At 35.6% G+C, this 13,322-nt stretch overlaps 1 protein-coding gene across 1 annotated transcript in view; it reads left to right on the forward strand.

Moving 5' to 3' along the window:
* Positions 1-13,322, forward strand: part of LOC107695498 (amine oxidase [flavin-containing]-like) — a 36,824-nt gene that overhangs the window by 2,470 nt on the left and 21,032 nt on the right. The window contains exon 2 of the mRNA XM_016495432.1: positions 12,837-12,931. Within this exon, the coding sequence (XP_016350918.1) occupies positions 12,837-12,931 (95 nt within the window). The remainder of the gene's footprint in view (positions 1-12,836; positions 12,932-13,322) is intronic.

The following is a 13,322-nucleotide window of genomic DNA, read 5'->3' on the forward strand; positions in this document are numbered from 1 at the left end:
TCCTAAATAGAACCTTTTCCACATCAGGACTGATTCCCTGCCAAGTTTCTAGGAGTCAGTGCTAAACAGACTGCACTTTTGAGTCTGTAAAACATTTGTCATTAATGTATGCGTGCGATATTACACGTCATCGGTAGTGTGAGATTAGTTACATATTCACTCTCTGGTCAAAGGTGCGGTGTAATTCATGCAGTGGCATGTGTGTTATGTTTCATGATATGCATTATCTGATTTGTGCACTATTGCATTTAAAAAAATTGTTGCAGTTTCTTTGAATAGGATCCAGATATGACTGCATTTGACACATGAGGTAGAGAGAGACAAAAGATGTTTTCTCATAAATTGGCTGTCATCGTACACCCGTTGAATATGCGGATGCTTTTCACCTGTTGGCCTTTGAAGGAAATCAGAGTTTCTTCTTATTCTAACCAAACTTCATAAAGTGGGTTGAAAAGAAATGGAACATTGCTTTGGGGACCGTTTAATAACGACCCAGCACTCCCAGCAAATCAAATGACTATTTGCAAAGCCACTTGAGGTGCTCAGGGAGACAGCACATTGGCAGCAATGGTAAACAAAACTGACAACCCATTTTTATGCTCCCTGGGATCCAAGAACACGTGACAGCAAATGTGTATTTGTGTCTATTGTTAAGCGCCACAGGGGCTGTGCTTGACATAGAAGAGAGACAACTGACGCCTTTCGGCTAAACAATGGAAATGACACCTTTACTCTTGTGACCTTATTGTTTCATGTCAACAACTGAATTAAATTGTCACAGTTTACATTTTATTCCCATGGTTAAAGACGAAGTGTGTCATTTCCTACAGCTCTAACAGTAGAGTGCTAGCATGACAAGGTCATGGGTTTGATTTCCAAGGAATGCATGAACTGACAAAATAAATGTTTTAGTCACTTTGCATAAAGGCATTATGCTAAATACATAAATGTACATTTAAAATTTAATTTCTGCACCACTAGTGTTACCAAGCAAAACTGGAAAATTAACTATATTTTCTAAAATATGATTGGCTCTTTCCTGTGCAAACATTGCTGTCATGATCCTAGGATGATTTTCATGGTTGTCAGCATGTTATCATGTGGTTGTTCTGGTTGCCAGGGTGTTGTTAGGTTATTCCTTACTTGCCTCAAACAACAGAGCCAGTGTTTCTATTACAAATGATCTCTAAAGGAGAGTCTCAAGCCATAAACAATATAGGTTTAGTGGATTTTTTGCCCATTTAAAATAAAAATCGTATGTTGAGCTATTTAGAAAAGTTATAGCACACTCTTCTCAATGAATCGATTAATTTGAGATATAATTAAAGTCCATAGTGCAAATTGTGAGGGACAAGTTCCACGGCTAGTTTATTGTTTACATTTAGAGATTCTTTCAAATCTCTCACCTTCTGTCATTGGTCAGAAAAACAGATAGTTCAGCCCCCAAACGCATGCCATTGGGTGAACCAGTGTTGGACTGGTCGAGATGTTTAAATAAACAGAGTAATGCTTTGATAGTACCGCAAAGTCACTCTGTTTACACTTGTCAGAGAAATCAACCTACAAATGACTTACTGTTGAATGTGTGTATCAAGCTAGGAAAGGAGAAAGTGTTTTTGTATAACAATTAACTTTATCTTTATGTGCTTACATGTACAAATAGCTGTCAGAAACTGTTTGACAATTGAACAACCTGCAAGTGTTCAAATAACAAAAGCATTAGGGAGTTGTTTTGCTCAGAACTCTAGGTCTCAGCAGCAGCTCTCATGGGTGTGCAAGTGGAGGGCAAGAATTCCACATCTAATTGTGGAGGTTGTTGACGCTGACGCTTCCTGGTGAGTGTTCTGCTCTTGCTAAAGAACTTTGGCATTCCTGTTTTGGAAGTCAGCCAGGAAAGTCCGGAAACTTGGAGATTCACAGGCCATGTCAGAATGGGCTACTTTTACATTGTGGTTTTGTGCTTATTGATACATGTGTATATATATACCTGTTAGTGTGTGTTTTTGTAACAATGGCTTCGCAAAGACGTATACTACCATTCAGAAGTTTAGGGTCAGTATGATAATTTATTTACTTTTATTCAGCAAGGACACATTAAATTGATCAAAAGTGACAGTAAAGACATGATGTTACAAAAGATTTGCATTTCAAATAAATCTATTCATCATTCATCAAAGAAACAGTATCATTGTTTTCACAAAAATATTAAGCAGCAAACTGTTTTCAACATTGATAATATAAGAAATCTTTCAGGATAATTGGAATTATTTCACCGTTGCCATCACAGGAATAAATAATATTGTAAAATATATTAAAATAGAAAACAGTTATTTTAAATGTCACTAATATTTCACAATATTATAGTTTTTTCTGTATTTTTGATTGAATAAATGCAGCCTTGTTAAGCATAAGAGACTTTTAGACCTTAAAAACATAACCAACCCCAAACTTGAAAGGTAGTGTGCAAAAAAACTTCGGACATACGTCCTCTTTCTGTCCGAGTGGGTAGACCTTGCACAGAATTAGCTGTAAAATAAACCAGACTTTATGCTGCTGTATTTGCATAAAGTTAAACTCAACTTTCAACACCTCAGCTGTCACATCAGACACGGCCACATTGCCAGGTGTTGCAGTCACTCATGTTCTTGAAAATTGCCGGCTGTCTTAGACTTGCTTTGTCATTGCAATTCACAAATGTGTCAGGGCTTCTTTAAAATGAAGGAAACAGTGTTTATTCCAGTAATAAATACAGCTGTAGATCTCTGAAGGTCAGTGAAAACCAATTGCAAACATTGATTTTTAGAGCTCAGCATGTTTTGATGGATTTAGAATCAACAGTGCTTTCATTCTTTAATATCTCCAGTCACTTTATTTATTATCCTTTTTAAAATTGTGGTAAACCAAACATATGAACTTGGAAAAACATGTCTACATAGTCCTAGAGCTATGGAAATACTCAGATGCCTAAATGCCTTTTTTGCAGTGTCCTCTAAGCTTGTGTAAACAAACGTCATTGGTCTGTTTTTTTTCCCCTCTGAGCTGAGCAGAGAGGAGCCTGACTCCAGCTTGACTGGCTTTCTTATGCAACTTAAGATAATACTGCTCTGTTCCTCTCTTAGACGAACAACTGTCCTTGGGGTTGCCAGGAGAACATGCCATTTCGCTGATCTCTCTGTAATTGCTTTTCAATAATGCATCCAAACGTCGATGTTGCAGCCTATTGGAGAAAGCAATTGTTTCTAGAAGAGCATGAAGCATCAAGAACTGTGCTCGCTGTCACGTACATGTTTTCATGATTACAAGTGATTATATGCTGCATTAAATTCAAGAAAACCTCCTTTCCTTTGCATTGGATTTTCTTGGTGCATATTTAAACCGTAGAAAGGAATGAAGCATGCTTTAATGTAGACCGAAAAATGGATTAAAGTTCCTGCGTGCAATTATTTGCAGGTTATAGGCCCAAGTATGTTACAGCTGCACAGCTGGGGTTAGAGAGCAACTTACTTTGTTATTATAATACAAAAAAAAAAACTAACCACAAATTTTGTTCTCTAGTTTATTTACCCTGTTTTAAGGATATTTAGATATTGGTATTGGACAATGATACAACTATTTTATGTAGTGTATGATATCTTCAAGTATCTCTTTAATGTTGTGAAGGTAGTTAAGTGCTCTTTTAGGGTCAATCATGGAGATGTACATTTCTTTCATTTTATTTCATGCCTTTAAATAGGAATGCACAAAATATTAGTACCATTGGTTTTTATTTTTAACAATATATTTTTTAATTTATATTTTTTTATATAAGCTGATATTGTATATATAATTGTTAATGCTTGTTCTTATGTATTTTTACATAGATTAGTTTACTTTTCTTGTCATCTAATGTTCAATTACATTAGGAAGTCGTGGCCTAATGGTTAGAGAGACGGACTTGTAACCCAAAGGTTGTGGGTTTGAGTCTCGTACCGGCAGGGATTGTAGGTGGGGCTGCTCCCCGGGTGCTGCAGCAACAAATGGCTGCCCGCTGCTCTGGGTGTGTGTGTGTGTTCACTGCTGTGTGTGTGCACTTTGGATGGGATAAATGCAGAGCACTAATTCCGAGTATGGGTCACCATTCTTGGCCACATGTCACGTCAATTAAAGTTCATCTTTAAAAAAAACAATTTTAATAATGCTGTCCAATCTAATCTTTAGCATAATCTCAGAATGATTATTCTATTATCATTTTATACTGTACATTATAATATCAAAATGTATTTGTAACATTTAAAAACATTCGTTTTAGTTTATTTTTAATTTATTTAGACAAAATAGTACAGTTTTGATATTGAACGTTGTTATCGGCATAACATGAAAATAATAATCAGTTTATCGGTATTGACTTAAATTATTATATCTGTCAACCATGGGTGTCGCTAGGCCAATTTTGCGATTAGTTCCATAAACTATACACTAATTTGTGATCGCCTCAGTCCCCTTTAAATTTCATATGAAAACGGGGGCAGACTTCGGCTCCTCCCCGTCTTTCAGCGCGTTCTTTTTCAATCCGCAGACCACAGCGGCGCAGAGCGAGAATCAGAGGACAAGGTGTGTGTTTATCGATAGATTGTTATAATATCTGCATCTGTGCAGTTCTTTGTCATAAATACAGTCTGCAAAATATCATGGGGGAGCAATTGGTTCCCCATCTACTGTAGCCTAAGTTTTCGTTGCGTTCACCCCTCATCACACCACAGGTTTCCTCCAGTGAAAATGAAGCACATATGAACGCATATACTTTATAAAACAATGTTGCCATTTTCATTTTAATATATATACAGTGGTGTAATACCCTCATTGGGGGCCGAGCCCCCCTAAAATGAAAATCCTGGAATCGCCCCTGCTGTCAACAAGTTCTGGTTACTTTTGTCTTGTGGGATGAATGATGAATGAGCTGCTTGCTAAAGCTGACATTAGCATTTTAATTGAGAAATTCCTTGAGGGATGAACCACAGACGTAAAGGAGGCCTGTGTCACCTCCAATCTATGGCTTGGTGACTGTTAATGTGTTGTGATAATGTGATTGTGCAATTATCACCACAGCTGACAGACATAGGCCCTTAAATGTGCTTCTTCTAGGTCTGTAATTGTAGGTTTTATCAGGGTCTGTAAGAGTGCAATCAAAGCAATTAGGTTTAGATTGTAGCATTAATACAAATTTGATAGAGTTCTAGACCTGACCTTTCAAAGGAACAGAGTTGTAAACTAATGCCGGCTTATTTTGGAAAAGACATATTGATGCAGAGAAAAGGTGTGGACGCTCTTGCCAAAGTCTTGAGAACAAAAATGTTAATTACATAGTTATTTCAGTTTTTCATATTACTTTGTGCATTTCCATTAATATTTAAAATATGCATACATATTTAGTTCTAGATTTCAGTATGGATGCAAATAATAGACTTTACTACTTCTTTAAAAACTACTTCATGAAAATTTTTTTTATGTTTATATGCTCATTTGAGTTAAATTTAGAAGGTTTGGTGGTCAGCTGCAGCATATAGCATATATCCTGTGCAACAGGAGAAGAGTAAATAACCCTATTCTTACAGGACAAATTGATGCTGCATAAGATCAGGCCTATAAGCTAGTATGTTGTCTGATTTACTGTCTTTGCCTTTAGTTTGATGTCTTACTGAAAAGCCTATCCTTGTTATGTCATGTCAATTAGAGCAAGAGTGCACAGCAGATTCTTGTTCTCAGTGAATACAAGGAGGTAATTGGTATAGATTTACCTTTGCCAAGCGACTGCATCTTTATATGTACTGTTGCCACGGAAACCCCATCCAGCCTCAGACTCTTGTTTCCCAGTAAATGGCCCCCTGAACCAGCTCCAACAAAAGCAGTGAATACAAAATGTTGTTTTATCATGATCAGCTAGGTGAGAATGAGAAATGTGTTGTGGAAAAGCAAAGAAAATAAGAAAATTAATTAAAAAAAAACATTGAAGGAATGTAGCTGAGACTTTCACAGTCAGAGACAAGCTCTTTGATCTCACAGAATTCTCTTCAAGGAAAGTGTGACCTTTTCCTCAGAGATTTGACGATCCAGTTGGGGTCATATCTTCTCCATATGTGGTGAATCTGTTGCAAGTCTTTATCATTTAAACTAAGGTAGTTTGCTAAAAATACATGTCTTATAGAGCAGTGAGCTATATCATAATTCAGAATTTGGAGCCACTTCCTATAAAATAGTAGCTAGCTATGCAATGTGTCATTTTACACTCAATTATTACTGTATCATTTGGCGACAACGCTAGTCTTAGTTTTTTATTAGTCCTTTGGCTTATTTTACAAACCTTCTAGGGACTGTATTTTTGAGGCTGGCTGTTTGTATAACTGTATCGTGATTCATGGCTTGATCTTTTAAGCTCATTTGGCTTGGCAAAATTTAACCAGATTGACTGCTTAAACTTAATCATCAGCTAGATTGTTAGCTACCGTTTGAATGTCTCCCACAGTATTTTTGACCAAATTGAGAAGATGAGTTACTGCAACTTTGATACTCAGCCTGAAAGGATAATTCATCCAAAAATAATAGTTCTGCAATTATTTACTCACCTTTATATCATTGTCGGCACTTATCTGGCAATTCTCAGTTTTGCATCATACTTGTCCATCATTTCCTGAAGAGCAAAAGTGATGGTGTTTGTGAAAACAATAATTATTTGTGTTATTTAAGAAGTTTGCACAATGTTTTGATTTAAGAAATGTGTGGTTAAAGTCACGATGAAATGAAAGTAGCAGCAGATCTTTTCTTGCGTATATACTGAGACGCAGTTGAATGACTGATGCACAGATGTGGGCCCCTACTGAGAGAAGAAACATGAATGTAGACCAATGCATGTGTACTTAGACCAACAATCAAAATATTTTGCTGACTGAACACAAGAGCGTGGCCTGTGTGAATGGCCCCAAGTCTACAATTGTGATCTTATAAAAGTCGAGCAGAAATCTTTCTTAAGCTTGACCCCACTTTGGGATGTTTACTGTGCTTTTACTATTACTGTCTCCAGTGTTTATTGTAAACATGTTGTTTTTATCAAACTGTGAGCTTCATTTTTGTATTCAGTTCCATATGTGTTTGTGTGTGTTTACTTGGCAGTGGTAGAGTTCAGTCAGTGTGGTCCCTTCAGTGCTGCACTTGAGTGACAAAGACCACAGCTACTATTGTGCTTCTGCCAACTTCAAGTTTTTTCTTCCTTTCCTGACCATTTTATGTCTCTGAAAGAAGAAAATATATACTTGTGAGCCAGCCTTCTCAAACAGACCAAACTTTCTCATGAGAGCTTTTTTATGTTAAAGGAATATTTTCAATTCAGCCAAGCAGTGACAAACGGAATAATAATCACAACATACAGATCATATAATATTTTATAGACATAGAACTCTTAAATATGTGTGTTAGTGAGTATGACTGTTTGCACTGTCCTTGATATGGTATCATCGGTAATTGCCATAGACTGTAAAAAAAGATGGACGACACGTCTCCACTTCCTTCCACTATAGAAAAGTGAAGCCAAAGCATCTCAGTATGGCCGCTGCCATCTCGAGTAAATTACGTCATTTGGAGCCAGAGTCTGCGCAGTAGAGATTCATGATTAGAGATTAGTGTCGAGAGGTGGAGCCGCGGTATCAAACTCCCACCCAAACTCCCGCAGACCCAATCAACCATAACGACACGCCCCGTTTTTATAGCATCAAATTACTAGCTAAAATAAAACTTATCACAAAAATGAACAATTGAACATATATCAGCATGATAACAACTACCTTAAATGACCAAAACCATCTTTCGGAAAATTGTATTGGAAGTGTCATTTATTTTTTTATTTTGACTTTTGTCCCAGTCGTTTACATGGAGAGGGCGGGGTTTATGACCTGTACTGCAGCCAGCCACCAGGGGGCGATCAAAGAGCCCGCAGCTTCACTTTTCAGGACGTGTGAGGCACACCCGGTAATTGCCGGGAGTTTGATTGACATGTGATCAGACCAATCATAATGCCGAATCTGCCATTTTGTCCAACGAACAAACCAGACAGGAGAATAGATTTACGTTGGTGGACTTGAACTTGAAAAATGGTGTGTATTGACGTCTTTTTGCGGTTGAAACAAGATACCTTCTGATGTTCATTCATGTTTATTTCGTGCTATAACTAGTAAAAATGAAGAAATGATTGGTTCACGTGCCGCTTGAACTAAGCCAGTACAGCGATCTGTTACGACACATTAAAGACATCTGTCGGCGCGTTGTCAGTCTCCTCTTTGCTCCGCGATGTGTTTTTCAATGCGTGAGAACTTGATGTGTGGCATGAGAGCGCCATGGCTTGCCAGATGTAGCAACAGTAACTAAGGGAGACAGGTCTATGCGAAAGGTCAATTGCATAAACGTGTGAAATATGAGGTTGTGTTGAATTGGTTCTTGGAATATTTCCATTCTCCATCTCTTTGGGATGAGACTTGAATACCTCCTATTCACGCCACCTGGTTAAATAATCAGGTTTCACTGCAACCTATCTAACTGCGAGCTCATTTATTGTTCTCGGCTTTGTTCAGACTGGCCTTTTTTTGTTTCGTTTTTTTGTAGTCTGAGCACCAAAAACATTAAATTACAATGTTTAAAAATCAATGAAGTTGTAAAATGTTACTTCTGTTGACAATGTGAATTCAACATCATGGTGAGATGCCATGATGGACATGAGCAGAGACAAAATGACCTGGTTTTATCTTCTTTTTCCACACTGACAGCCACTCTCAGTTAGTGTATGAGAGTCTCCATATGAGAGTTTGAATGTATACATGTAATATTGTCTACGCTGTCTGAACAAACAGATCAGATTTCATCACTTGCTAAATAGACAGTCAATCCTAAATATTGGATTTGAAAACCAAATTGCCTTTGTGAGTAGTGTGAACAAAGCCTTATAGGTTTATATTGGATTTCTTTCTAGCTCTGTGGCTCAGCCAAAACATAATTTAGAAAAAAACAATCATTTCAAACCTGTCAGATATCAGACTTCACAGCTGTGGCCAGGGATTGTAAGCCTCTGTTCTTTTGAACAGTGGGTGTATAGAAAAGAATCACCCCCTTTAAAATTATCACATTTTGTTGCTTTGCAGCCTGAAATGAAGACGGCCACCATTTTTGTTTTATCCAGCTGTATATCTTTCACTTGGATGTTATAAGATGCACTGAGTAAATACAGCTGGATAAAGCAAAAACTGTGTCTGTCTTCATTTCAGGCTGCAAAGTAACAAAATGTGATTCTTTTAAAGGGGGGTGATTCTTTTCTATACCCACTGTATCTGTTATTTCTGAGAGCATGAAGTGTGTGTTAGTAGCACTGCGTGATGTGGGTCACTGCTGGCCAACCCAAATGATGGCGAGTGTTTCAGATGTTTGACCCGTGTGTTTGGGTAAGCTGTTTGTCTGCCAATTTCTCTGCTTATCAAAGGCAGTTTGTAGTATTATATAAACTTCCAAGGTCATGCTTTGACCTCAGATGTTCTCTGCTGCATTGTCACATCACTGTGGCTGTAACCGAATTTTAGAAAACAGGTTAATCTTTTTATTTATTTTTTGTTTGACAAGCCATTTTAAGCAGTGACTCCATCTGAAACTGTATTAAACTTTTATCTAAATGTTGTTTTTCCAATCTATGATCACATATTAATCACATTAATTGCCATAAGGGCAAAAGACCAACTTAACTGTTTTTTTATTAAATGCGTGCTTGTGTGTGTATGTGTATATATATATATATATATATATGTGTGTGTGTGTGTGTGTGTGTGTGTGTGTGTGTATATACAGTCGTGGTCAGAATTATTGGCACCCTTGGTAAATATGATCAAAGAAGGCTGTAAAAGTAAATCTGCATTGTTAATCATTTTGATCTTTTATTCAAAACAATTGAATAATTGAAAGTCCTCTGACCTGAACCCTATAGAAAATGAGTGTGGTGAACTGAAGAGAAGAAGCACCATCATGGAGCTGGGAATCTGAAGGGTCTGGAGAGATTCTGGATGAAGGAATTGTCTCCATACATATATATATATACATACATACATATGTATATATATATACATACATATATATATATACATACATACATATGTATATATATATACATACATATATATATATACATACATACATATGTATATATATATACATACATATATATATATACATACATACATATGTATATATATATACATACATATATATATATACATACATACATATGTATATATATATACATACATATATATATATACATACATACATATGTATATATATATACATACATATATATATATACATACATACATATGTATATATATATACATACATATATATATATACATACATACATATGTATATATATATACATACATATATATATATACATACATACATATGTATATATATATACATACATATATATATATACATACATACATATGTATATATATATACATACATATATATATATACATACATACATATGTATATATATATACATACATATATATATATACATACATACATATGTATATATATATACATACATATATATATATACATACATACATATGTATATATATATACATACATATATATATATACATACATACATATGTATATATATATACATACATATATATATATACATACATACATATGTATATATATATACATACATATATATATATACATACATACATATGTATATATATATACATACATATATATATATACATACATACATATGTATATATATATACATACATATGTATATATATATATATATATATATATATATATATACATACATATATATATATACATACAGTCGTGTTCAGAATTATTGGCACCCTTGGTAAATATGATCAAAGAAGGCTGTAAAAGTAAATCTGCATTGTTAATCATTTTGATCTTTTATTCAAAACAATTGAATAATTGAAAGTCCTCTGACCTGAACCCTATAGAAAATGAGTGTGGTGAACTGAAGAGAAGAAGCACCATCATGGAGCTGGGAATCTGAAGGGTCTGGAGAGATTCTGGATGAAGGAATTGTCTCTGATCTCTTGTCAGGTGCTCTCTAACCTCATTAGGCATTATAGGAGAAAACTCAGAGTTGTTATCATGCCTAATGGAGGTTTCAAAAAGCATTGAATAAAAGGGTGCCGTTAATTGTGTCCAATGTGTATTAGAAAAAAACATTTGTCATAATGATATTTCCCCCCATTTTAAATTCTTATTCTCCAATGAAAGGTTAGATTTATGTGATTTTTTCAAATTAAAGATCAAAATGATTAACAATGCAGATTTATTTTCACAGCCTTCTTTGATCATATTTACCAAGGGTGCCAATAATTCTGACCACGACTGTATATACATTTATATAAATCTAGTTTTTATTTCCAGCGTGGTAAAAAGTCATTAAATCTTATGAAATTCACAGGAGAAGTTATACTTCCTCTGTAAGGAGAGGAAGTGCTTATGTGTGTGTGTTCAGAGTCAGGAAAGTCCTGTGAATTGGTATTTGATTTTTGCTTGCAGGGAGCCTAGTTCTCACTTATTGTTTCTAGTTTTGAGCAATGCATTGGAGGAAACTGTTGGTTTATTGGTCTGACACCATAATCACTGCACAGCGTCAGGGGTTTAAACAGGAATCTCAGTGATTACAGGGAAGATGCAAAGATTTATTGAAAGATATGGTGGTTTTATACTGATAGTGTTCCCCAAGAGACATCTTAGATACTGTGAAGATTTTTTTTTCTCTTACCAATGACACAAAGGCTTCAACAATAAAGCTAGACTCTGTGAGACTTTCAGGCTGGTTGATGCAGATGTCATTGTATTATTGTCCCAGTGCTGTGTTGCCTGTATTTTTGATCAAATAAATGCAGCCTTGGTGAGCATAAAAGACTTCTTTCAAAAACATTTAAAAAGCCTTACAAACCCTGACCTTTTGAAGTGTACATACACACACAATTTTTTAAATGTTATTGTATTTTTTTGTTTTCTAAATTATTTTTGTGGCAGTTCCTGGGAAAAGTTTGCAGGGCAAGTGAGAACTACAGGCCAAACCAGGTCTGTATTAAAAAAAAAAAAATCCTTGTTAAGCCCTGCAGATTTCCACAGAATTGGAAATGCCCACCATTCACAAAGTTCTACACATCTTCTACTCCTCTCGTGTTCATTAGATGTTTTGGCTAATTTGAATATATTTTCAGTTCCTAATATGAATATGCCACTCTCATGCCCATTTGACTAATTTTACCAAGACAGACCCCTGCGTCTTCCCTTTACAAGTTGAGGCAAATGGCAAACAAAATATTTCCACACCACAACTTGTTTACACAAAAGAGTTTTAAATATGTAGATGTTATTTTTAGCAGGTCAGTCATGATGACACACACAATAGAAATCCAATTGCAACACTGTCATTGGTAGCTACTGTATACAGTCAGTTAGGAACTGAGTTATAAAGACAGGAACAACCTTTAATATTATCAGGACAGGAACAGTTTGAAAAAAAAAAAAAGTATTTTAGATTAGACCACAGGCTACTGGCATCTCAAATGTACTCTAAAGCTCTGTCTTAGCATTTAGCCAAAGTACTGATCTGTTCTTATGCTGTTGACACAAGTTCAAATGCATTTCCCTCTCTCTCCTCATCATCTCCTGAATAAAAAAAAGTTTTCTTAAAGACCAATCTATCAGATATTTTTACATATTCTATGTCTACTAAAAATCAGTCTACATTTTACGTTCCCAATTCACAGGTCTGAGTGCCGCCAAGCTGTTGGTGGAGAGCGGCCTGAATCCTGTGCTCCTGGAAGCCAGAAATCGCGTTGGTGGAAGAACCTACACTGTTCAGGTAAGATACTCATGTGAAGCAAATGAAATTACACAGTCTGCTTTTATGTGTGATAGGAACATGAGTCTCTTGACTATAGTCACAACCAGGGGTGTGCAATATGATAATATCATAATTATTGTTTTAACAAAGTGCAACTTGACGTTATTGATTATGTCACTCACAAAACATAAACTCACATACACTCCTTGTGATGCAGCATCTGTGCTACTTCTGCACTGCAAAATAGATATACACTGAACAAAATTATAAACGCAACACTTTTGTTTTTACCCCCATTTTTCATGAGCTGAACTCAAAGATCTAAGACTTTTTCTATGTACACAAAAGGCCTATTTCTCTCAAATATTGTTCACAAATCTGTCTAAATCTGTGTTAGTGAGCACTTCTC

Source organism: Sinocyclocheilus anshuiensis, unplaced genomic scaffold, assembly GCF_001515605.1.
Source record: "Sinocyclocheilus anshuiensis isolate Anshui unplaced genomic scaffold, SAMN03320099.WGS_v1.1 scaffold562, whole genome shotgun sequence".
NCBI classification, from domain to species: domain Eukaryota; kingdom Metazoa; phylum Chordata; class Actinopteri; order Cypriniformes; family Cyprinidae; genus Sinocyclocheilus; species Sinocyclocheilus anshuiensis.